The 26235-nt window shown below is 41.4% G+C and overlaps 1 protein-coding gene across 2 annotated transcripts; it reads left to right on the top strand.

Moving 5' to 3' along the window:
* The first annotated feature begins 9970 nt into the window (after positions 1 to 9970).
* On the top strand, positions 9971 to 25811 carry LOC144607380 (cold-inducible RNA-binding protein-like). Of its 2 annotated transcripts, XR_013549097.1 has the most exons (8): positions 9971 to 10128; positions 14103 to 14210; positions 15694 to 15797; positions 16123 to 16255; positions 17258 to 17303; positions 17373 to 17452; positions 22222 to 22291; positions 25324 to 25811. XR_013549097.1 is itself a non-coding variant. In XM_078424185.1 (7 exons), exons 2-7 carry the CDS (start codon positions 14111 to 14113, stop codon positions 19472 to 19474), a joined length of 477 nt encoding a protein of 158 aa, XP_078280311.1. In that variant the 5' UTR covers positions 9971 to 10128; positions 14103 to 14110; the 3' UTR covers positions 19475 to 21088. The 2 variants fall into 2 exon arrangements, 1 of the variants encoding a protein (XP_078280311.1); XM_078424185.1 differs by lacking the exons at positions 22222 to 22291; positions 25324 to 25811 and adding an exon at positions 19461 to 21088.
* Positions 25812 to 26235: the final 424 nt, after the last annotated feature.

Genomic DNA, 26235 nt, shown 5'->3' with positions numbered 1-26235 from the left:
AACCTGCACATCCACACCCTTGATGGAGACATCCTAAAATCCACCATCAACTCCTTAGTCGTTAGCTACAAATGATTCAGCCCACACCACTCAACAAAGTCGTTGAGTACACGTCTGTATTCAGCTTCCCTCCCCTCACTTATGGAGCCCACTATTGCAGAGTCATCTGAAAACTTCTGCAAGTGGCAGGAGTCTGAGTTGTATCTGAAGTCTGAGGTGTAGATGGTGAACAGGAAGGGAGAGAGGACCGTCCCCTGTGGGGCCCCTGTGTTGCTCACTACCATGTCCGAGACACTGTTCTGCAGCCTGACATACTGCAGTCGTTCAGTCAGGTAGTTCCTGATCCAGGATACCAGTGAACATCCACCAGCATCTTCGTCAGTTTGCTCCCGAGCAGTGCAGGCCGCATGGTGTTAAAAGCACTGGAGAAGTAAAAAAACATGACTCTCACAGTACTTCCGGGCTTATCCAGGTGAGCATAGGAACGATGGAGCAGGTGGACAATGGCTCCTCCACCCTGACCTTTGCTTGTTAAGCAAACTGCAGGGGTTTCAGGTTGGGTTTAACCAGAGGTCGCAGGTGAGTGAGCACCGGCCTCTTGAGGGACTTCATGATGTGTGAGGTCAGCAGCCATTCGAGGAGCTGGGACGCGTCCTCTTTGGTACAGGAAACAGGCAGGATGAAACTTCCACATCACAGGAACCCTCTCCAAATGCCTGCCTTCCTCACCATCCTCTTTTCTCTCTTCTACCTTGTGGGAGAAGATACAGGAGCTTGAAAGCCCAGATGTCCAATCTTAAGAACAGCTTCTTCCCCACTGTCGTGGTAACTGATGTTATATTGAAACTTGCACCCACCTATATACATACACACACCCGTACATATATATATGTACATATATACATTGGCATACATACACACATATACACACACACACCCATACACATATATATGTACATATATACATTGGCATACATACACACATATACATACACACACCCGTACATATATACACGCACACATATACATAGGAATACGTACACACCTATACATACACACCCCATACATATATACACACACATGTATACATTGACGTACATTCACACACCCATGCATACAGTAGATACATGCACGCATATACATTGAGATACATACACAACAAGACGATGCGATCCCTGGAGGGAAATTGATCTGCCAGCAGTCATAAAACAAGATACATGAAACATGAAATTAAAGTGCCGTCGGAAAGGACTGGGGATGTGCAAAGATTTGGGGAGAGGAGGGGGGAGGAGAGTCAGTCTACCCAACAACAGAAAGGGGAGGAGTTGTACAGGTTGATAGCCACAGGGAAGAAGGATCTCCAGTGGCATTCTGCACTGCATCTTGGATAATGCCTGCGGCATTCTGTACTGTATTTGCACACATATATACATACACACAAACGTGCGTATGTGCACGCATGCGTATACATTGACATACATAGACACACACCCATGCTTGCGTGCACACACCCACTGCTAGCAGACATCTAAATCAATCAGTTTATTCACACCCCTTTTCCGGAGGTGGCCACAACATACTGATGTTCTCAAAGCAGGAGTTAATACTGGCATATAACAAAGGTAGTGCCGCTGTGGTTATGGGGGATTTCAATATGCAGGTAGACTGGGAAAATCAGGTTGGTTCTGGACCTCAAGAAAGGGAGTTTGTAGAGCGCCTTCGAGATGAATTCTTAGAGCAGCTTGTACTAGAGCCTACCAGAGAGAAGGTCATTCTGGATTTAGTGTTGTCCAATGAACCAGATTTAATAAGGGAACTCAAGGTAAAGGATCCGCTTGGAGGTAGTGACCATAATATGATTAGTTTTAATCCGCAATTTGAGAGGGAGAAGGTTAAATCAGGAATGATGGTGGAACAGCAATGGCAGGAATTTCTGGGCATAATCCAGAAGATGCAGGATTATTTCATTCCAAAGAGGAAGAAAGATTCTAAGGGGAGTAAGAGGCAACCATGGCTCACAAGGGAAGTTAGAGATGGAATAAAACTAAAATAAAAGATATATAACATAGCAAAGAGTAGCGGGAAGCCAGAGGATTGGGCAACTTTCAAAGGACAACAGAAGATAGCAAAAAGGACAATACGGGCTGAAAAGATGAGGTACGAAGCGATGCTGACCAAGAATATAAAGAAGGACAGTAAAATCTTCTTTAGGTATGCTAAGAAAAAAAGATTAGTAAAGACAAATGTGGGCCCCTTGAAGGCAGAAACGGGTGAAATTATTATGGCTAACAAGGAAATGGCGGAAGAGTTGAACAGGTACTTCGGATCTGTCTTCACTAAGGAAGACACAAACAATCTCCCAGATGTACTAGAGAACAGAGGATCTAGGGAGACAGAGGAACTGAAAGAAATTTGCATTAGGCGAGAATTAGTATTGGGTAGACTGATGGGACTGAAGGCTGATAAATCCCCTGGGCCCGGTGGTCTGCATCCCAGGGTACTTAAGGAAGTGGCTCTAGAAATCGTGGACGCATTGGTGATCATTTTCCAATGCTCTATAGATTCAGGATCAGTTCCTGTGGATTGGAGGGTAGCTAATGTTACTCCACATTTCAAGAAAGGAGCGAGAGAGAAAACGGGGAATTATAGACCAGTAAGCCTGACATCGGTGGTGGGGAAGATGCTTGAGTCAATTATTAAAGAGGTAATAACGGCGCATTTGGATAGCAGTAAAAGGATTGGTCCAAGTCAGCATGGATTTATGAAGGGGAAATCCTGCTTGACTAATCTTCTGGAATTTTTTGAGGATGTGACAAGTAAAATGGATGAAGGAGAGCCAGTGGATGTTGTGTATCTAGACTTTCAGAAAGCCTTTGATAAGGTCCCAATAGAGCACATGGTATTGGGGGAAATTGGTCTGCCACCAATCAAAAGATACAGTTACAAGGCATTGAAAGTGTCACGTGCATTATAATAATAATGAAATTTCAGTGACCAGTTATTGCACAGCACATTTGTAATATTGCACAAAAAATTATCGAGTGGAAAAGTCCAGGATGAGCGATGTGCAAGATGGGGGGGGGTGTTCAGTCTACCCCATGACTGAAGTAGGAGTTGTACAGTTTCAGAGCCACAGGGAAAAAAGATCTCCTGTGGCGTGCTGTGCTGCATCTTGATGGGACCAGTCTGTGGCTGAAGGTGCTCCTCAGGTTGATCAGGGTATGTTGGAGGGGGTGAGATGGACCGTCCAAGATGCACCGCAATTTGAGGAGCATCCTCCTTTCCAAGACTACCCCAGATGAATCCAACTCCAACTCCAAATCCCTGCTACCCCAGCACACAACAGCATGGTTGGCAGACAGGAAGCAGGGCGGCACGGTAGCGCAGCGGTAGAGTTGCTGCTTTACAGCGAATGCAGCGCCGGAGACTCAGGTTCGATCCTGACTACGGGTGCTGCACTGTAAGGAGTTTGTACGTTCTCCCCGTGACCTGCGTGGGTTTTCTCCGAGATCTTCGGTTTCCTCCCACACTCCAAACACGTACAGGTATGTAGGTTAATTGGCTGGGTAAATGTAAAAATTGTCCCTAGTGGGTGTAGGATAGTGTTAATGTACGGGGATCGCTGGGCGGCACGGACTTGGAGGGCCGAAAAGGCCTGTTTCCGGCTGTATATATATGATATATGATAAAGAGTAGGAATAAACGGGTCCTTTTCAGAATGGCAGGCAGTGGCGAGCGGAGTGCCGCAAGGCTCGGTGATGGGGCCGCAACTATTTACAATATATATTAATGATTTGGATGATGGAATTAGAAGTAACACTAGCAAGTTTGCAGATGACACAAAGCTGGGTGGCAGAGTGAACTGCGAAGAGGATGTTCGGAAGTTGCAGGATGACTTGGACAGGTTGTGTGAGTGGGCGGATGCATGATAATGTAGATAAATATGAAGTTATCCACTTTGGCGGCAAAAACATCTCAATGGTGTCAGATTAGGTAAAGGGGAAGTGCAAAGAGACCTTGGTGTATACCAGTCACTGAAAATAAGCGTGCAGGTACAGCATGCAGTGAAGAAAGCTAATGACATGTTGGTCTTCATAACGAGAGGTTTTGAGTATAGGAGCAAAGAGGTCCTTCTGCAGTTGTATAGGGCCCTGGTGAGACATCTGGAATATTGTGTGCAGTTTTGGTCTCTTAATTTGAGGAAGGACGTCCTTGCTGTTGAGGCAGTGCAGCGTAGGTTCACGACGTTAATCCCTGGGATGGAGGGACTATCATATGAGGAAAGATTGGAAAGACTGGGCTTGGATTCACTGGAGTTTAGAAGAATGAAAGGGGATCTTATAGAGACGTATAAAATTATAAAAGGACTGGACAAGCTAGATGCAGCAAAAATGTTCCCAATGTTGGGGGAGTCCAGAACCAGGGGCCACAGTCTAAGAATAAAGGTGAGGCCATTTAAAACTGAGGTGAGAAGAAACTTTTTCACCCAGAGTTGTGAATTTGTGGAATTCTCTGCCACAGAAGGCAGTGGTGGCCAATTCACTGGGTGAATTTAAAAGAGAGTTAGTTAGAGCTCTAGGGGCTAGTGGAATCAAGGGATATGGGGAGAAGGCAGGCACAGGTTACTGATTGTGGATGATCAGCCATGATCACAATGAATGGCGTTGCTGACTCAAAGGGCCAAATGGCCTCCTCGTGCACCTATTTTCTATGTTTCTATGTTTCTAAAAGCCAGGGTACAGTCCGATTCTCCTCTACCTCATTGGACTTTGGCTCTGGAACTGTTACACTATGATGCTCAGAAATATATTCTGCACTATGTATCTTCCCCTTTGCTCTGGCTATTGTACTGAGTTTGGCTTGATTGTATTTATGCATAGTATTAGTTGATTTGATTGGACGGCATGCAAAACAAAGCTTTATACTGTATCTTGCTACAACCACTAAAATGACCAATGCTGCCTGACGTGGTACAGAAGCATAAATCCAATTCAAATAGACACAATGGTGGAGTAAATGACTGGGTCAGGCAGCATCTATGGAGAAAAAAGGATGGGTGATGTTTCAGGTTGTGACCCTGCTTCAGACAAGGGAAGGAAGGTGAAGAACTGGTATAAATCAGGACCTGTTCTTTTCATTGGTTAGCTGATATGCGAAACAGGGCAACCCTGTATATCTCGCACACAAAATGAAGTAAACTTACCATGAATGACAGAAATATAAAGTGTTATCCTTGTTTATGAAGTTCATTTTTGAATGATGTAAAATTGAAGGGGGTTGGTGCAATATACTGCTAACCCACAAATGTGTCGTTATGAGATATTCACATTTGAAAAATCCATAAATCACAAAAAAAACAAGAAGGTGCCTATGTTATTTGACCAACTTATTGGTTGAATTTAAATATGAATTTTTTACAGGTTGGATGGTAGTGGATAAGGATCATGTTAATTAATGCATGTAACTAATTTTTCACAAAAGTGAGAGTTAGCACTATATTGCACCGAACCCCTCAATTATATGTTACATTCAAAACTAAACTATGGTAGCAATGTACATTATTCATGTCTAAAGCTAGAATGAAAACATAACTTGACATGTGTTCATAGTTATTTTATTCACAATATTAGGATTTCTGGAAATAAGTTTGATGTCACTGATTGCGAATGTGTATGGGTAGGCCCTAATGAAATGTATGTGAAAGAACAGTGATTATGATAGAGAGAACCATGTGCTGAGAAGTGTGTGTACGACTGATATATATATATATATATATATATATATATATATATGTCATGCACACACTTCTCAGCACATGGTAGTATAAGGAGATAACTGCAGATGCTGGTACAAATCGAAGGTATTTATTCACAAAGTGCTGGAGTAACTCAGCAGGTCAGGCAGCATCTCGGGAGAGAAGGAATGGGTGACGTTTCGGGTCGAGACCCTTCTTCAGACTGATGTCAGGGGGGCGGGACAAAGGAAGGATATAGGTGGAGACAGGAAGATAGAGGGAGATCTGGGAAGGAGGAGGGGACGGGAGGGACAGAGGAACTATCTAAAGTTGGAGAAGTCGATGTTCATATCACTGAGCTGCAAACTGCCCAGGCAAAATATGAGGTGCTGTTCCTCCAATTTCCGGTGGGCCTCACTATGGCACTGGAGGAGGCCCCTGACAGAAAGGTCAGACTGGGAATGGGAGGGGGAGTTGAAGTGCTCGGCCACCGGGTGATCAGTTTGGTTAATGCGGACCGAGCGCAGGTGTTCAGCGGAGCGATCGCCGAGCCTGCGCTTGGTTTCGCCGATGTAAATAAGTTGACATCTAGAGCAGCGGATGCAATAGATGAGGTTGGAGGAGGTGCAGGTGAACCTTTGTCTCACCTGGAAAGACTGTTTGGGTCCTTGGATGGAGTTGAAGGGGGAGGTAAAGGGACAGGTGTTGCATCTCGTGCGGTTGCAGGGGAAAGTGCCCGGGGCTGGGGTGGTTTGGGTAGGAAGGGACGAGTGGACCAGGGAGTTACGGAGGGAACGGTCTCTGCGGAATGCAGAGAGGGGAGGGGATGGGAAGATATGGCCAGTGGTGGGGTCCCGTTGTAGGTGACGGAAATGTTGGTGGATGATATGTTGGATCCGCTGGCTGGTGGGGTGGAAGGTGAGAACGAGGGGGATTCTGTCCTTGTTGCGAGTGGGGGAGGGGGAGCAAGAGCAGAGCTGCGGGATGTAGAAGAGACCCTAGTGAGAGCCTCATCTATAATGGAGGAGGGGAAGCCCCGTTTCCTGAAGAACGAGGACATCTCTGAAGCCCTAGTGTGAAACACCTCATCCCGGGCGCAGATGCGGCGTAGACGGAGGAATTGGGAGTAGGGGATAGACTTTTTGCAGGGGACCGGGTGGGAAGAAGTGTAGTCCAGATAGCTATGCGAGTCAGTGGGTTTATAGTAAATGTCCGTCACTAGTCTGTCTCCTGTGATGGAGATGGTGAAGTCCAGAAACGGGAGGGAGATGTCGGAGATAGTCCAGGTATATTTAAGGGCAGGATGGAAATTGGAGGTGAAGTGTATGAAGTTAGTGAGTTCTGCATGGGTACAAGAGGTAGCACCAATGCAGTCGTCGATGTAGCGGAGGTGGAGTTCGGGGATGGGGCCAGTGTACGCCCGGAACAGGGATTGTTCGACGTACCCGACAAAGAGGCAGGCGTAGCTAGGGCCCATGCGAGTGCCCATAGCTACGCCTCTGGTTTGGAGGAAGTGGGAGGAGTCAAAGGAGAAGTTGTTGAGTGTATGGCACATGGTATATATAGAGAGAGATAGATATAGAGAAAGAGATTGAAAGAAAAATAAATAATTGGAGGAAATCACAAGAAAGAAACTATATATATATATATGTGTGTGTGTATATATATATATGCATGTACATAAACCATAATGGTCGAATCGCCTTCATGGTTTATGTACGTCATGTGAAAAATAAGATGCAGAGAGAAATAGCTCATTGCTTTAAATCAAAGTTGTTTCTGATCCATGAGAAGGAACTTTGAGATCTATTTATCTCTATCTTGCCTCTCACACACACACACACACACACACACACACACACACACACACACACACACACACACACCAGTACCAGCTTAGTTGGGTCCCCTGCTAAGTGCGAAGAATTCGCTAAATTTTTCACCAACAAAGTTGAGAACATTAGAATGAACATTTCCCCTCCCACCCGTGACCTAGCTGTCTCACTTGTCTGTTCATCTAAATTGGACTGCTTCCAACCCGTCACTCTATCCTCCCTTGCAAAGCTTGTCTCCGCTATGAAACCTGCAACCTGCCCCCTTGACCCTGCCCCCACTGCCCTTCTGAAGGATGTCATTGCAATAGCCGGACCCAGCATCCTCTCTATTATCAACAGTTCTCTGGCCACTGGCACTGTTCCAACCAGTTTCAAGCACGCGGTGGTCCAGCCCCTACTGAAAAAACCTAACCTAGACCCCACCTTGCCTAGCAACTACAGACCCATTTCCAAACTGCCATTCCTGTCAAAAGTCCTTGAAAAGGCAATTCTAAACCAATTAGTGCCCTACCTGCACCAATACACCATCCTGGAAGGTTTCCAGTCAGGTTTCAGAGCCCACCACAGCACAGAGTCTACCTTGTTGAAGGTACACAACGACCTGCTTCTCGCCATCGACACCGGCGACTGTGCAATCCTGCTCCTTCTCGACCTCAGCGCAGCGTTCGATACAGTGGACCACACCATCCTTATTGACCGTCTCCGGTACGCGGTTGGCATTGACGGCACTGCCCTGAGCTGGTTCGCTTCGTACCTCAAAGATAGGAGTTTCGCCATCAACATAGGCAGTTATTCCTCTGCTCCAGCTAGCCTCTCCTGCGGAGTTCCACAAGGCTCCATCCTAGGCCCCATTCTCTTCTCTCTATACATGCTCCCCCTTGGCCAAATCATTCAAAGGCACGGCATTTCTTTCCACTGCTATGCCGATGACACCCAGCTTTACCTCCCCCTGAAACCCAACAACCAGTCAAATTTAAACAGCCTCTTACACTGCCTTGAGGACATAAAATGTTGGATGGCACAGAACTTCCTCCAATTAAATGAGAGCAAGTCTGAGGTCATCCTATTCGCCCCCCCCCCCCCCCCCCCCCCCCCCCCCCCCGACTCCATCAAATCGATAACAGGCAGTCTTGGAAGTCCATCCTGCCTAGTCAAACCGCATGTCAAAAACCTCGGAATGATATTTGACTCTGCATTAAAATTTGATAAGCAAGTCAACGCTGTGGTAAAAGCCAGCTTCTTTCAACTGGTCCAAAACGCCGCAGCGAGACTCCTGACGGGTACCCGTAAAAGGGACCACATCACCCCGATTCTGGCCTCTCTCCACTGGCTCCCTGTATGGTACAGAATCAACTTCAAGCTCCTCCTATTCACGTATAAAGCCCTAAATGGACATTCCCCCCCCTACATCAAAAATCTTCTAACCCCCCTCTCTAACTCCAGGTCCCTCAGGTCGGCCGACTTGGGGCTACTCACTATCCCGCGGTCTAGGCTTAAGCTCAGGGGTGACCGCGCTTTTGCGGTTGCAGCTCCTAGACTGTGGAACAGCATCCCTCTCCCCATCAGAACTGCCCCCTCCATCGACTCCTTTAAGTCCAGGCTCAAAACCTATTTCTACTCCCTAGCGTTTGAGGCTCATTGAGGAGGCGCTGTGAACTGTTTGCGTGCTACTGTATGTTTCATTTTTTTTCCTTAGTACCTAATCAGATGTACAGCACTTTGGTCAACGTGGGTTGTTTTTAAATGTGCTATACGAATAAAATTGACTTGACTTGACTTGACATTCTTATATATATATAAATATATATATAAAATAAGTTAAATTTGTGCAGTGTGTGTTAGTGCAATACAAGGGAAACTGCACAAAAGAGGGGGCTGGGGAGGAAGGATGGGAGGGAAATGGGCAGAAACAGTAAGAAATAATAAAATCAGAGAAATGAAGCAGGGGAAATCATTAAAAAGTAAAAATAACAAAATAATGTGAGTTGATAGATGAGATGTTTTCTGCATTTTAATGGTATCATCACACATACTGTTCCCCCACAACACTGATTACACTGCAAGAGGCTGAGCGACCGTCGGGCTTTGCTTACATTTCAGTATAGGAAATTTCGACGGAGTGGTTCAACTTACTCCGCTCTATTATCTTTGCCCATGACCTACTATGGTTTTTAGGGACGAGTGGTCTATCTTGCTCCTCTAGTATCTTTGCTGGTGGCCCATTGATGCTGTTTCGGGTCTGCGCCTGCGCACTGCGGGATGTTGTTCTGCTGCGAGTGCGATGGGAAAGTAGTTCCGACGCCACGGGCTGGCGACCGTTTTATTTAAAAACGCGGATCCCTTCGCCGCGCGTGCGCACTGTTGAGCTCCGGCGCCTGCTCGCAAGGAAAATAGGGGGGGATCCCTTCGCCGCGTCTGCGCAGTGCTGAGAAGGTCGGCCAGGAGGAAGTTTTTTTTCTCCTCCTCGCTCGCATTCTGTTGCTCGACACACGGCAGAAGAGGTGATACTGAGAGGAAAAACAGCGTCGCTCTCAATCTCACAGAAACATAAACAACACGGTGAGTGATAGCCGCCCTCGGGATTAACTCAATTGTCGATTTAAGTCGTGGTTTCCCGGTGAGGTCAGGCCGAGGCCGGTTTTTATTCGGGGGCGACGAAAGGGGGGGCTTGAGTTGGTGGCGTAGGAAGAAATCTGAATAAATCTACACTTTATTGTGGCTGGGAAGCTTACCGCTCGCCACGTCGCGGGCCTCTCTGAAGAGGCTTCGTCCTGTTACTATTTCTCTCCGGCGCTGCTCGGAGCGGGTGTTGGGCGAGGGGTGCGATTCCCTGCTCCCCCACCGGGGACCGGACATTCATAAAATGGCGCCTGGGCGCTAAGATGGCGGCCGAGCAGCCGCCTGCCCCCCCCCGGGGCCTGGGCGGCTCCACGCCTGCTCCCTCCTCCCTGGCCCGGTGTGGGTAAAACTGCTCATCTATCGTTCTTTCTTACATTTTTAACCCCCTCTCCCCGACACACACACACATATATATATGTGTGTGTATATAATGTGTGTATATATATACATATACATACACCCGTAAGTAAATGCACGTATACATTGACATATACACACACCCGTACTTGTATGCACCCAAACCTATACTTTGATATACACCCTTACATATATGCACACATACATTGACGTATGCATGCACACACCCATGTACACACGTATGCATTTGCATTGACATACATATACACTTGTGTGCATATATATATATATATATACATGCATATGTTTACATGTATGTATAGACACACACGTGTTCTTATACATGTGCACATGTGTATATAATACACTGATATGTGTACATGTGCACATGAGAAACTGCAAATGCTGGAATCTTGAGCAAAACACTCAGCGGGTCAGGCATTATTGTGGAGGGAAATGGACAGGTGATGGTTCGGGTTGGGGAGCTTCTTGAGGGTTGTAAGTGGGTGGTGTGGCCACTGAGATCTAGAAAAGGAAGAAAGGTGTCGAGGATAGTTTGAGTGAATTTGAGGGCAGGGTGGAAGTTAGTGTGTAGTTAAGTTGATGAAATCAATGAGATTGAAGGGTCCCCAACTTGAATGTTCACTTATGCATCCCCTCTGGATGCTGCCTGACCCAGAGTTACTCCAGCACTTTGTTTTGTTGTATACACAAAGTCATAACATCCCATCAATTGAGCCCAGTTCACTCCCGCACATGGAATGGTTTGGTCAAAATGGTTTTATTTTGAAAACAGTACTATTTGTATTGCACAAATATTATCGTTATTTGCAAGTGGGCTCGAGAGTATACTGTATGTCGTGTTTACATTGTATGTTGTAGCTTGTGTATGCTGTATTCAATGTTTGCACTTGTAAATGGTCAGATTGCTGTTTGTGGAATGGAGGCAAGAATCTGCAGGCGATGAAGGAGCTTAAGAGGTCAGGCAGCATCTGCAATGGGAATGGACAGAAAACGATTCAGAACAGCACCTTTCCTCAGAATTCTCCTTCTCAAGCAGGGTCCTGACCTGAAATGTAGTCTGGCCATTCCCTTCACACATGTTGCCTGACCTGCTCGGTTCTTACAGTACTTTGTGGTAGTTTGCTGTGTTAAGATTGGCTGTAATGTTTCCTGAATTACTTCAAATGAGTACACTTAAAAATTGTTTTAGTGCTTTGTGGTGTCCTGTAATTGTTGGTCGTCCATAGAGTTCAATTTATGTAGTTGTGCAGTTATTGCTGGTGAGCCCAAGTGTGGCTGACAAGACCAGTTCTGGAGGCACACACTGGGGGCCTGGGGGAGATGCAGATTTTGAGGACATTCAGAAGAACACTAAAGACAACGTGATGTTTTTTTACAGCACAGTATTGGGAAATGTGGTTTATGCTACTTTGTATCTTTCCTTGAGATTGATTCTGCTTCCTGGCATAACTTGCGTATATGGCTGTTAACAACTTTGTTCTTGGATCTTTCTCTTAGTGTGAGAGAGATTTAGTGGTTTAACTGAAAATTATCTAAACTTAATGACAATTAAAAAACATAATGGTAAATTAATTATCTGCAATATTTTTTTAACTAAGGTCATTAACCATAGATAGACACTAAAAGCTGGAGTCACTTCTGAAGAAGGATTTCGACCCGAAATGTCACCCATTCCTTCTCTCCAGAGATGCTGCCTGGTCTGCCGAGTTACTCTGGATTTTTATGTCTATTTTTGGTTTAAACCAGCATCTGCAATTCTTTCCTACTCATTAACCATAGAGTTATACAGCATGGAAACAGGGCCTTCATCCAAATTTGTCTGCACTGATCATGCACTGGTCCTGTTTTTAGAAATGACTCAAAGTCCTGTAGTAGCTCCGTGGGTCAAGCGGCATCTCTGGAGGGCATGGATCGGTGAAGTTTCAGGTCAGAACCTTTCTTCGGGCTTGTAGCACGGAGCTGGGTCCCTGCGCATCCCTCTGTAACTGAATCCTCAACTTCCTCATCAACATCCCACATTCAGTACCAATTGACAGCAACACTTTCTTCTCTATAACCAGCACAAAAGCACCTCAAGACCGTGTGCTCAGCACCATGCTCTGCTCACTCCATACTCATGACTGTGTAGCCGGACACAGTTCCAACACCATCTTCAAATTCGCCACTGATACCACCGTTGTTCGACGAATTGCCGATGATGCCTAATCCGGGTGTAGGAGGGGGAATCGATTGACCAAATGATCCTAGAACAACAACCTTGCTCTCAACGACAGTACAACTAAGGAATGGTTTGTTGACTTTGGAAGAGGAAGGATAAGGATCCACCAACATGTCTTCGTCTCGGGACAATAGTGGGGAGAGTAAAAAAACTTCAAATTCCTGGGCATCTATATCTCTGACGATCTGTCCTAGACACAACCTTTTAAAAGTTTAATTTATGTCGTCAAACTCTTGAAATTCTATAGTACAGTGGAGAGCATATTGACGTTGTGTCATGGCCTGATTTGGCAATTCGAAAGCCCAGGAATGAAGAAGATTGCAACAAGTGTGAACACTACCGTGTCCATCAAGATTATTGACCTCCCCACCCTTGAAGGGATCTATCTACAGGAGTCGCTGTCTCATAGGCAGCCAGCATCATCAGTGACCCACACCACCCTGGCCACACTCATTGAGAACCGTAAGGTCCAGGTTCAGGGGTAGCTTCCTTACAACCATCATGCTATTGAACACTACAACCTCTAAATAAGCTCCAAACTCATTTTGGGGACATTGTTTATGCTTTAGACTATTGTTGGTTTTCTTTCTTTTTTATATATACTGAACTTGTTTATGTCAATAAACTGAGTTTATTATGTTTACAGAGTATTGTTTACATATCTGTTGTGTAAGATAAGTAAGAATTTCATTGTTCTGTTTTGGGACATATGACAAAACATTCTTGACTAATAAGTGTAGATGGTTTGATTTTTTAAATTCTATTTAATTTTAAACTATTTTTAAAAGTAACACTGGAACTTAATGGTATATTCTACGATTTGCATTTAGTTCTTTTTAAAAGAATTTTTGATCTTTTAAAGATTGCTCTTGAGAATTCAGTTTAACAATAAGGACAGAGATCAAGTATGCAACCGGTTTTACTCAATATTCTTCATTAGTGCATCCTAAACGGTCATGTTCAATTCTCCATTTTTATTTGTTAAATGTTTTATAACTGGAAAGCACAGATGTTCTAAAATCCCAAACTCTCACTGGGCAAGCTGTAAAATGAAGTATTTTTTTTATCACAGCTGTATTGTTTATTAACTGTATGGATTGAAGCCGTTCCTTCAGTATTTACAGGAATTTAGAACACAACCTAATTGCTTATTGTTCATGCCGTGTTACTATTTTGCTTAATTCCTTTGGTGAAACTAAAAGTTCAACGAAGCAATGGCCTCCGTATCTTTTGTTTTGAAACACAATTTAATAGTTGCTACAGCTAGTTTATCTTTAAAACAAATTTTGATCCAAAATTTTATGTTCCCTTCCAGAAAACACGATGTCTGATGATGGGAAGCTTTTTGTTGGTGGGCTGAACTTTGACACAGATGAACAATCACTGGAGCAGCTGTTTTCCAAGTATGGCGAAGTTCGTGATGGTAAGTTCTTGTTCATTTTGGGCAATTTCATATGTCCATTACTAGGATATGGTGGGAAGGGGTGGGAGAAGACAGTTTGTGCCATTTACACTTTGTTAATGGCAGCTCCAGGACTTTGCTGCCAAGAAAATTGATTCTCTCTGAATTTGGTATTTGGAAATGCAACAAATTGTTCAAATAGTTGCTTGTTGGATACCAATAGCATTATTTAACCTGGAAAACATGAACTCACAAGCCAACAATCTTGTGTCAGCACTTATTTTTGGATTAATATCCCAATGTGTCAATCCTCAGTTAACAGCTCCACCTCCAAAATGATTGTAGGTCCAAGTCCTTCTAGTGTAGTGTCCTACAGAAAAAAAGGTATGTGTTGCTCTGTGAATGATCAATGAACATATGTGCACGATAATGAACATTGGGACTTGGACTGCTCATTTCAATGAGATCCATTGTAGAAGGATGCAGTGAAGCTAGACATGATTAGCTATTCATACTGCATTTATGCTCTGAAATTGATTCTAGGTATGTTTATAGTTGATGGGCTAAGAGATGTAAATGCATAACAGAAATTGGAAGCAATTGCTGGAACATAGTGAAAATGGAGAGGGCGATTATTTTGGGCCTAGACCTATGATTTGAGCCAAGGAGGTTGAAGCAACTTTTCTAGCGATGCAAAAGATCATGCTGTTGGAAAGTGTGATATGATGAGTAAGATGGCTCAAGATAAGCCCCAGAAAGGATTGGTGTTTTATATTTAATATAAGAAAATAACTGCAGATGCTGGTACAAATCGAAGGTATTTATTCACAAAATGCTGGAGTAACTCAGCAGGTCAGGCAGCATCTCGGGAGAGAAGGAATGGGTGATGTTTCGGGTCGAGACCCTTGAAGAAGGGTCTCGACCCGAAACGTCACCCATTCCTTCTCTCCCGAGATGCTGCCTGACCTGCTGAGTTACTCCAGCAGTTTATATTTAATATGTTGTGTGTAGAGCCAATAAGTATAGACTAAAGAATAAAGGCAATGGATGAGCAAGATTTTCTGTGGGATAACGTGCAGTTGAATTTTTGTTGAAAGTTGATATGCTTATAAAGAAGTGCCTGAGGGATACCGGTGGTTGACATTAGAATTGAGTAGTTTTGATCTGGGTTTTAAGTATAGTTTCATCAATACCTAAGTAATGTAATTTTCAGCTTTAGTAGAATTACCAGATTAATGAATGAAAATAATCTGAAATGCTGCCAGACATTGTGCTTGTACTGAAGGTAGTAGAATTTACCTTCCAACTGAAGATTTTTTTTGGCATTGATTCATTAATCCTTGATCCATAAACCTTGTCCAAGATATATGCTCCTTACGAATTGCACAACCGGTCTAAAATTCCTGTTAATAAATGCAGATGTCTACTTCAGAAATTTTAAATGGACTTGTGATTTAAAAGGTAAATTCTAATCTTGTTTTCTTTTCTCCTGGTGCATGTGCAGTACTTGTGATCAAAGATAAAGAGACGCACAAATCCAAAGGGTTTGGTTTTATTACTTTTGAAAATCCTGATGATGCAAGGGACGCCATGGCCATGAATGGAAAGGTATACATTTCTACCTAACGTTCTTTTAAAGGATAGGTAACAGATGCAGGGTACTTCAATTTAAAATTTGATCTAGACATAATCAAATTGATGTGATAGGATTGTAAGACACCATTGTAAAACAGAGTCTTGTAAAATAGTACATCAACCCATCTAATTAATCATTTTGTGTGATGTTTATATTTTAGTTATTTTTTATCCAACATACTTGTATCTATTAGTAGATAATGCAAAATAGGGAAGTTTGTTTTGGATTCCAAACACTTTGTTCTGGGTGCTTTTGAAATTGCTGCATTATGAAGTTAACTAATTTCTTATTTTTCAGTCAGTTGATGGCCGGCAAATTCGTGTAGACCAGGCAGGAAAAGGCTCTAGTGGACGATCTCGGAATTACCAAGGCGGTCAGTCACGAAGTTACGGATTCCGTGGAGGAAGAAGTAGCCGTGGATCTTACAGAGGTAATCTATAATATGATGTAGACTGCTGGTCTGTGTCACTGGTCCTGTTATCTAGAAGGCAGAAATTCGAGTCCTGCCATTGCAGTTTGAAATTGAAATCGTTCGAACTTCTAACATTGGCTTATATCATAAATATATGGCTATTATAAAGCCAAACATGCCTGTCTGGCTGAGTGTAACTCAGTTCTGTGCCACATTATCATCTCAATGTTCTGTGATCATCCAGCACTGGGTAATAAGTAATCACGTTGCCTATGTAAAACCTGTTTCCTTAGATAAAACGTGGATGCTAGTATGGAAGGATGTTTGCGAGAATGATCCCATGAATGAGTGGGTCAGCATATGATGAGCGTTTGACAGTGCTGGGCCTCTACGTGCTGGAGTTTAGTAGGATGAGGGTGGACCACTGAAACTTACCGAATAGTGAAAGGCTTGGATAGAGTGGATGTGGACAGGATGTTTCCACTAGTGGGAGAGTCTAGGACCAGAGGACATAGCCTCAGAATAAAAGGACGTCCCTTTAGGAAGGAGATGAGGACGAATTTATTTAGTCTGAGGGTGGTGGATCTGTGGAATTCATCGCCACAGAAGGCTGTGGGGCCATCAATGGATATTTTTAAGGCTGAGATAGATAGATTCTTGATTAGTATGGGTGTTGGGGGTTATGGGGAGAAGGCAAGAGAACGTGGTTGAGAGGGAAAGGTAGATTAGTCCTGATTGAATGGCGGTGTAGATGATGGGTCAAATGGCCTAATTCTGCTTCTATCACTTCTGAGCTTATGAACTCGGTATTGAGCACTATACTGTACAAAATGCCGAAGAGGTTTGTGGATTTGATTATTAGATTGTCAAGACATGGTGTTGTGGATAGATCAATGCACAATACAACTTATTACTCTAATATTACCTATGCTAGTCTAATAAATTATTATTTAATCCATGAGATGTAAAATTCCTCTCACTCCAACGACAACCAAACTAACTTGATCAATTTCCCTGCAGATGGTGACAGAAGTGGACGAAACAATTACAGAAATGACAATTACAGGTAAATATTTACAATAATGTAAATTAAGTCTCATTAGTTCTGCAAATGCTAAATCACTTTTTTTTTTAGTTCTAGGAGCCAAAGCTCTAACATGTACGGCTATAATAATTCATCTGGAAGGTCCTACCGGGATGACTACGATAGTTATGGTAAGTACATCTATGATAGATGAAAAAGGAGTGATTTCAATATTGTCCGCCACAGATATTAGGATGTCTTATCAAATATTCTAATGTTTGAGATTGGTTTAAAATAGGCAGATAGGGTAGCCTCCAATGCATTGGAATTTAACTGAAAACAATTACAGTTAGAAAAGTGTATTAACAGTGATGTATCTTAACTATTAAATTATTGGGTTTAAGAATATCAATCAATATTTTTCATTTCACAACGATTGTTTTGGAAATCCAAGAACTTTGTTAGCATGCATGTTCCATTCTGTTCAGTGCCGATGAACAAATGGGATTCCATTTTATGGAAAAAATACCTGCCTCATCATCTTTCGGGAAATAATGTTTTTATTTCGGGGATCTTTTGCCTTTTCTCAAAAGTGCTTGGGCATCAAGTTGCAAAAGCAACAAGTTTATTTCCTGTACATCTGAACTTGTACAATTGTAGGCATTTGGAGCCATCAATATTGAACTGTGACATTGCTAATAGTAACTTTTGTGGTAAGAGTTAAGGCGCAAGATTTCACTGTTAATTTAATGAAGCTTTAGTGGTCATAATTCTCATTAACATTTGCGATTCAACTTATCTGCAAATGCACTTGTTTTCTTGAAATGCATCCTTTCCTCTAGACAAGAATTGGAAGCTAGGAGAAAGATTAATACATTTCTGAAGGGCTATAATGGTTTGAATGAAATTAAACTAGAGTAATGATTTCTTAATTGATAGTCAAACTATATTTGGGGTATTTTTAAAATCTGGAATTATTACACAAGTATGGAGCTGCATTTTTGTGGGAGGAAATACTGTGGAAGAGTATTTTGAAAAAATATCTTTGTTCAATTTATACTTTTTAATAGAATATGTTTTAAGACTCAGTTTTGCAAATTAGTTCAACTCAAAATGCAGAATCCAGATTGCTGGTATTTTTCACTCCCAATTTTTTTCTCTTTATTCTCAAAGTTCAATTTTGAGAGTTGAATAAATGACTGTTACTATTTGTTATGCATTCTTACAGAAAACACTTGATATCCTCCAGTATTGATCACTCGAGTCTATTTTTCTGCAAATATTTCTAAACCAAATTCCATAACATGGAAAATCATATCCAGACAACAAAATTCACAAATGGAAACATTTGTTATATCCTCGAAGACTGGAATAATGTTCTGTCCAATATGTATTTGTCTTTTGGGCCAATAAATTCTAGAATTTTAACATGTTATTTCTGCACCATTATTTTTTGCCTTGCCTACTATCTAGCGGAATGGCTTTTGTTTATTAAAATGTGTTAGATAACAACATTGGAGTGATTAAGGCAGATTAAAGCTGAAATTGTGCTCCATGGTATTGAACAACTCAAATTTTGTTAGCCAGAGAGTTCCAAGAGTTGAGCATCAAAAATCTTATTTCACAGTGAACAGCACATCTAATTAACATGTTATTTCCGTGTTGTAGTTCCATAGTTAAACTCTTCTCCAAGTTTCCAAACTGTTTTCTTCAGCAATAACAAAGCTTTCTCAAGGACATTTGCTTTCTACTGGTTTTCTTTGACCAATGATGGGTTTTTTTAAGCTTTTCTTTATCTCTTCTACCTACATCAACTTTATCATAACTTGTTATGTGGGTGTTGCCATGAGGTCTTCACTGGCATTTGATGTTGCCTTTGAGAGAAGGTGTTTCATCTGCTAACTGCATTCTTACACTTTCCCTTTTGGCTTCAAACAAAAAAGATGGGCAAATTTAGCTGAAAAGCTCTGACAATAGACTTCCAATGGAATCTTGTGCTAGCTACCCCAATTGTTTTAAATATATTTGCGTTGGAGCCTTTACGGTTCTGACACATAACTTAGCATGTAGTTAATTAATGCAATTGACATGGAAAATTAATGCCTGTCCATTACTGTTTTTAGTCTGATAGAATTTGGGGAAGCTGAATTAAAAATGTATTATGAATTCTTTACCTTGTCCATGCTTCTCCTCCTCCAGCTACAAATGAATAATCAATCTCCTTGAATCAAGATCATCATCCTTTTGGCTCTTGAGTTTTGGAACAGCAGAAAGCAGTTGTCTTCTGAACTTGTCTGTTCAACATTATCAAAATTATTGACAGTAACTTCTGACTTGAATGTGCATTTACTTTTAGGTTTACACTGATTATTACAAAATTTTCACGTTCAGGCCTATAGACCTGATCACTCTTCTTTATGCCCTTTTTATCCATTTTTTTCCTTTGCATTTTTGATGCTTAGCCTTTCCCATTTGGTATCTATAATCAGTAGACTTTTTTTCCGGAACTGCAGAGAATTTGACTTTTTTTGGAATAAATTTATACATGGACTTTCCTGATGGTAAATCAACATTCAGTCGTTCTGCCTGTCATTGAAAATTGCAGTAGAATGTTCAAATCTGCTGGATCTTGCGTACTTTAAATAGAGCCTGTTTAGAAACAACTTACAAAACTGCATTCATTTCTGATGGGCTTGTTTTTGGAAAATTATATACTGATAAGTTGGTCATTTATTCGTGCTGTATTTCGTGCTGAGGATGAAACCTTTTTTTTGTATACACTTGGCTTTTTGGAAACTGATTAAAGAACTTGCCCAAAGATCTTGTGGCTTTTAATCAACCGTAAGTGTTAAGTGAATCCTGGTAACAGAAGTTGGGGATATCTGGATGAAGAACATGTAATCCATTAATTGGTTACCTTATCACTATGTGCACTGAACTCAATATTTTTTATTTAGTGCATGAAGATTTACCAAAAAGTACTAGGAAATTAAAGACATTCCTAAAAAGCAATTAGTTTGTATATTAGCTCTATGATAAAAAAAAACTTTCTATAGTGGTAGAAATTCAGATTTGACAAGATTAGAAACCACTGAGTACCCTATGAACAGTGAAGATATTTGGGACTGACATTTTGGAAGTGATATGCAAGGAAAATGAAATCATGGTCTTTTTACAAATTATTTCTTCCTTTCCCCAGAACTTGCCCTTGTTCTCCACTCTCTAGCCTAGCTCATCTTTATTAAACTTTTATTAAACTAAAAACTAGCATCAAATTTAGTTTTCAGAAAAGCATTTTAGTTTGAATATAAGGACCACTTAGCCCACTAGAAGATTAACAAATTGTGACGTGACTAATTTTATAGATTAAACAACCATGTTAGTGTGATTAATTAAAATTAATTAATTTTGCATAGCTGTTCAGGGAATTCCCAACACCATTGTGGAAAAGTAGCCAATTGACATTTGGGCATCTTACACTTTGGGGTGGAGATGTAAATCACTGTTTGATCAAAATGCTGAAGATTTTTTAAATGGTTCTAGTTATGTAGAACTTAAACTCTTCCACCTTTCTCCCCTTCCCCAAGTATTTTGGAATCTCACCTGAGAGTACTTCCTGCTTGCATTGACCTTTTAACCCTGTGCAATAATAACATTAAGATATCAACCCATATTTCCTGTCAAAGATTTTTCATATACTTTTACAAAGTCAAGATTTTTGCTGGCTCTGATGAAAATAGTGGCATTGAAGAATGACGTATTCCTTCTGCAAAGAAACTTCAGCTGGTTATGACTAATGCACCAATGGATATAATCATAGCCTCGAGGTAACTCCTTTTGCTCTTGTGCAATGTCCACTATCCCATTTTGTTAAGCTGATCCATTTTCAATGTTATGGTGGTGTTCTCGGAATAAACCAGTGTTTTTTCTCCTTGGGTCTTTTTATTTGGGTGCATCGCCATCAGTTCCAACAGACAAAACTTTCCCTTCTGTATACAACAGATGACCTGTTTCCATTCAATGCAGTATGAATGTGAAAATTACATTGTCTACATAATATCCTGGGCTTGTGGTTAAACGCAACAATATGGATGTGGAGGTCAACAGTAGTACAGTTGAGCAAAATAAAGAGAAGAATTTTCTTACGCGATTTTTATCAAATCCCAATTTCATGTATATTATTGCCAATTTTACACAGCAAATTTTCCAGATTGTGGTTCACGGTCCTCAGATTTCAGTCTGGGCCCTGCATCCCATGAGCAATGGATCATATTATGTTTTGTAATTGGATAGATTCATTTAAGTGTATCATTTGTAGACTTGCCAGTGTTAACTTCAGGAAGTTGGAATATAGGGTCTTTTGGGTTGTTGAACACTTACAAAGTGACTTCGTATCGGAAAAAAACAACTATAGGTTTGGACAACTGGCCATTTTTATGTTTCCATCTTAGAGTTTCTCCTTGCCTTCCTCCAGTCTCACGACTAAAACTGATATCTGAGAACAGTAGGTTCCATTCTGGCCCTCAAATGGACATGTCGCTCCATGGCACTTTCAAGAAGTGCATTAGACCTGTCCTTTGTACCAGGTCAGCATTGCCTCTTAATCAGAATTAAATATTGTAATCATGTCTGCGCAAGCTTGCTGTGTGCAGCTATTTCCCACACTATAATATTGCTCTAATTAAAACAAGTCCTCGTGTTTTGGGACATGATAAGGTTATGACATGCGCTGTGTAAATATTTTTTTTTTTTTAAATGGAGGTAAATGTTATGTAACTTACAAAGCTGTACACATCTCATGAATTTGTAATACTTTAGATTTTAAACTGTTTTTCAAGTGGGGTCTAATCATTTTAGGTTTTATAGTACAACTTAATTGTGCAGAAGTCTTCTAATATAGAATATTGATATATTAGTATTGAAAATTTAAGAAATTAATACCAATTTATTCTATTTTTAGAATAAAGAAAGGTGAAGAGAAAGCACTCGTGGTTTAATTTTTGGAAGAGATGACGTCACAGTAAATGAATGTAAGCTTCTGTTTATTTATTGTAGTCATTTTCACAGCAGTTCAAATTTAAAAAGATAATTTGGTTAATTACAAAACTAGGATTAACTGTATAATTGAAGGCCCTGACTAATATTTCTTGCACAACTTGTTTTGTATTAGAATATATGTAAAGTATCAGAACTTCAATCTTTCCCATGCCATCCATCAAGATATTCATGTACAAATGAACAGGCCAGCTGATGATACAAAAATGGATGGTTTTGCAGATAATGAAGATGGTTGTGAAAGATTGCAGCAGGATCTGGATCGAATAGCCAGGTGGGCTGAGGAATGGTTGATGGAATAAGTGAGTTTGGTATCTCGACAGCATGCACCCGCCAGTCATAGGTTGCAGGAGCAAAACATTCTCGCCAGCAGATATGCTTGTGTACAGACCTGCGTTTCATTCGTATTTTCCAGTTTTGCTTCGTAGAGGTAAGAAAATACTGCTTTTAAAATATTAATTGGGTGTGTTTATGGTTAATTTGTACAAGACTGCGATGATTTTGTAGGTTTTATTGCTTTATGCTTCGGTGAATGAGCAAGATCGTTACGATTTTCTTTTGCATTGTAACTTGTACCACTAGAGCTGCTCCTCAAGCGGGAAAATGTTGCACTTCCCAAACCATGACTTACTGGTTTTCTGGATTGTTGGCGATGCAAAATAAAAACAAGCGTTTGAGTGAATGAATTGCTGCTTTGTGCGGGCGGTGCCTACAGTCCGGAATGTCAATGGATAACCCTTCCTGTCGGGTGTCGACCTGAAACATCAGCCATTTCTTCTCTCCAGCGATGCTGCCTTTTGTGTCTCCCAACATTTTGTGTCTACCGGGTGACATAGTGAGGGTGATATTATTGATCAGACAAACCGCTACGCTGGATGCTGACCTCTGCAGCTGTATAATCGCTGCACGAACAGCAGCTTCAAGTTTACAGTGGTCATCCATTGACTAGGCACAGCCCGCACAAAGCAGCAATTTATTCACTCAAATGTTTGTTTTTCTTTTTCGCTGGCGATCCGGAAAACACTGGTACAAGTTACAATGCAAAAGAAAATCGTAACGATCTTGCCCACTCACCGAAGCATAAAGCAACAAAACCTACAAAATCATCATAGTCTTGTACAAATTAACCATAAATACACCTAATATTTTTTTAAGCAGTATTTTCTTACCACTACGAAGCAAAACTGGACTGTCGAGAATGTTTTGCACCTGCGACCTATGACGAGCCTGCTCAGTCAAGATACCGAACTCGCTTATTTAATACGGAGAAGTGAGGTATTGAATTTTGGGTTGCCTATCAAAGGCAGGACCTACACAGTGAATGGTAGGCCTCTGGGCAATGTTGTAGAGCAGAAGGATCTAGGAGTGCAGGTGCATAGTTCCTTGAAGGTTGTCGCAGGTAGATAAGGTGGTCAAAAAGGCTTTTGGCACATTGGCCTTCATCAGTCAGAGTAGAGAAGTTGGGAGGTCATGTTGCAGTTGTATAAGACGTTGGTGAGACTGCACTTAGAATATTGTGTTCAGTTCTGGGCACCATGTTATAGGAATGATATTGTCAAGCTTGAAAGGATTCAGAGATGATTTACGAGGATGTTGCCAGGACTCGAGGGTGTGAGCTATGGGGAGAGGTTGAGTAGGCTGGGTTTGTTGGAGCACAGGAGGATGAGGGGTGATCTTGGAAACATAGAAAATAGGTTCAGGAGTAGGCCATTCGGCCCTTTGAGCCAACACCGCCATTCAATACGATCATGGCTGATCATCCAAAATCAATACCCTGTTCTGGCTTTTCCCCCATATCCCTTGATTCCTTTAGCCCCAAGAGCTAAATCGAACTCTTTCTTGAAAACATCCAGTGATTTGGCACACAGATTCACAACACTCTGGGTGAAAAAGTTTTTCCTCATCTCAGTCCTAAATGGCCTACCTCTTATTCTTAAACCATGACTCCTGGTTCTGGAACATCTTATACACATCTTATAGGGGTGTGCAAAATCATGAGAGGAGTAGATTGGGTAGATGCACAGAGTATCTTGCTCAGAGTGGGGGAATCTAAGACCAGAGGACAGAGGTTCAAGGTGAAGGATAAAAGATTTAATAGGAATCTGAGGGGTAACTTTTTCCACACAAAGGGTGGTGGGTGTATGGAACAAGTTGTCTGAGGAGGTAGTTGAGGCTGGGATTATCCCAACGTTTAAGAAACGGACAGGTTAATGGACAGGACAGTTTTGGACGGATATGGACCAAGCGCAGGCAGGTGGGACTAGTGTAGCTGGGACATGTGGGGCGGCATGGACAATTCTGGGCCGAAGGGCCTGTTTCCACACTCTTAAGTGGCACTGTTGTCACAAGGCTAGGGAGTCAATGCTTTTCGGTGCAGATCTAATTACATCAAACGGCCAAATTTGCAGGAATTACTTTAATATGGCAACTCAAATTTTGAAATTGCTTTATTCATTCCATTGTACTGGGATGGGGGGAGATGTGAATTTTGCTATCAAGGAAACATTTCCTAAGTTATGAAACATTGGTTGCTATTATATAATTTGGTTTTGTTTGTTTAGCTTGAGTTTATTGCAGGTTTACTTAAAGGTTCTAACTGAGGTAGCACAATAGCGCAGCTACTTGAACTGCTGTCTGGGCCCCAGCAATCCGTGTTCAAACCCCGCCTTGTTATTGTCTGTGAAGTTTGCCCATTCCACAACCGTGTTGATTTCTTCAGTTCCTTTTCTCTCTCCACCGCCCTCCCCATCACCCTGATTCTAAATATATACAGGCTGGTAGGTTAATGAGGCAATGTAAATTACCCCAATGTGTATGAGTGATACAATTTGGTTATGAGGGAAAGGATGGAAAAAAAATGTTTTGTGGATCAAAGGGTCTGTTTCTGTGATTCTGAAATGTGGATTTTTTTTCCTGTTTTCTGTGTGTATCCGAGTCCGTGAGTTGATCTAGCTCTAAGTGAGTGTTTAATTGAATAGTCTTTTAATGGTCTATTTACTTATTTCAGACTGATCCTTCTGTTGGGAAGAAAAAGAAGAAAAATTGAAAAAAAATTAATGTAGTTGCAGTTAATGTTTTTAAGTAACTGGAGACCATTTCAATAAAATTGTCCAGCTTAGTTTTTTCTCCTGTTTTAAACTGAAATTGGGGAGACTACAAAACTATTGATTGCACTAAACTATGAAAGCACTCCCTTGCCTGGCAAGAGAAACCCATTGTCTCATGTACTTTCCCAATGAACCAAGTTTGTGCACACTTTGGATGTGAATTTTTCCTTCATACTTTTGCATCGATTCCTCCCCATCCCAAAAACGTTCCATTTAGCTGAGTATTACTAAAACAGATTCTAATTCAATATCACTGATTAGTTTGGAAAAGAAAGCAAAGTTGTACTGTAAATGAAGGCTTTCCTTATTGTTAAAATGTATTTCAATTAAATGTTTTAGTTCTATGGTTAATGTTTTTTACTTTAACAATTAAAAATGATTGAAACTCTATGCGTGAATAACTTTGTGAAAAAATGAACGGATGGTGGATTATTATTGGAGTCTTGCATATAAAGTTTTTATATTGATGAGATTACCTGCAGTGTTTTTCTTCCAAGCAAAACTTAAAATGTTGGTACAAAATGTGAAGGAATAAGCAATTGCTAAACATCTGCTTGTTTAAAAAAAAGTTAATTTTTGGCCAATCTAGAAAAAAAGCAGCTATTGAGGGGATTTGCAGAAGTGTGCATTTTATAGTGAAATATCTTGTGATAGTTTCAATTGAACATTATCTCCAGATAAATAAAACTGATTATAGTTAGGGTTATGGAAAGCACCATTCCTTGAACATTCACAGGCATTCCTGTACCAGGTGGAAAAAACACATTCTGTTAAATTGCCTCATTGGTCACCATTTTTGGTTGTGCTTTTTA

Source organism: Rhinoraja longicauda, chromosome 28, assembly GCF_053455715.1.
Source record: "Rhinoraja longicauda isolate Sanriku21f chromosome 28, sRhiLon1.1, whole genome shotgun sequence".
Lineage (NCBI taxonomy): Eukaryota > Metazoa > Chordata > Chondrichthyes > Rajiformes > Arhynchobatidae > Rhinoraja > Rhinoraja longicauda.
This window is presented reverse-complemented; position numbering and strand designations above follow the sequence as displayed.

Coding starts and splice junctions, on each gene's coding strand:
- LOC144607380 (XM_078424185.1), top strand. CDS start 14,111: ATGTCTGATGATGGGAAGCTTTTTGTTGGTGGGCTGAACTTTGACACA. Junction 14,211..15,693: donor GTATGGCGAAGTTCGTGATG/GTAAGTTCTTGT, acceptor GTGCATGTGCAG/TACTTGTGATCAAAGATAAA. Junction 15,798..16,122: donor CCATGGCCATGAATGGAAAG/GTATACATTTCT, acceptor CTTATTTTTCAG/TCAGTTGATGGCCGGCAAAT.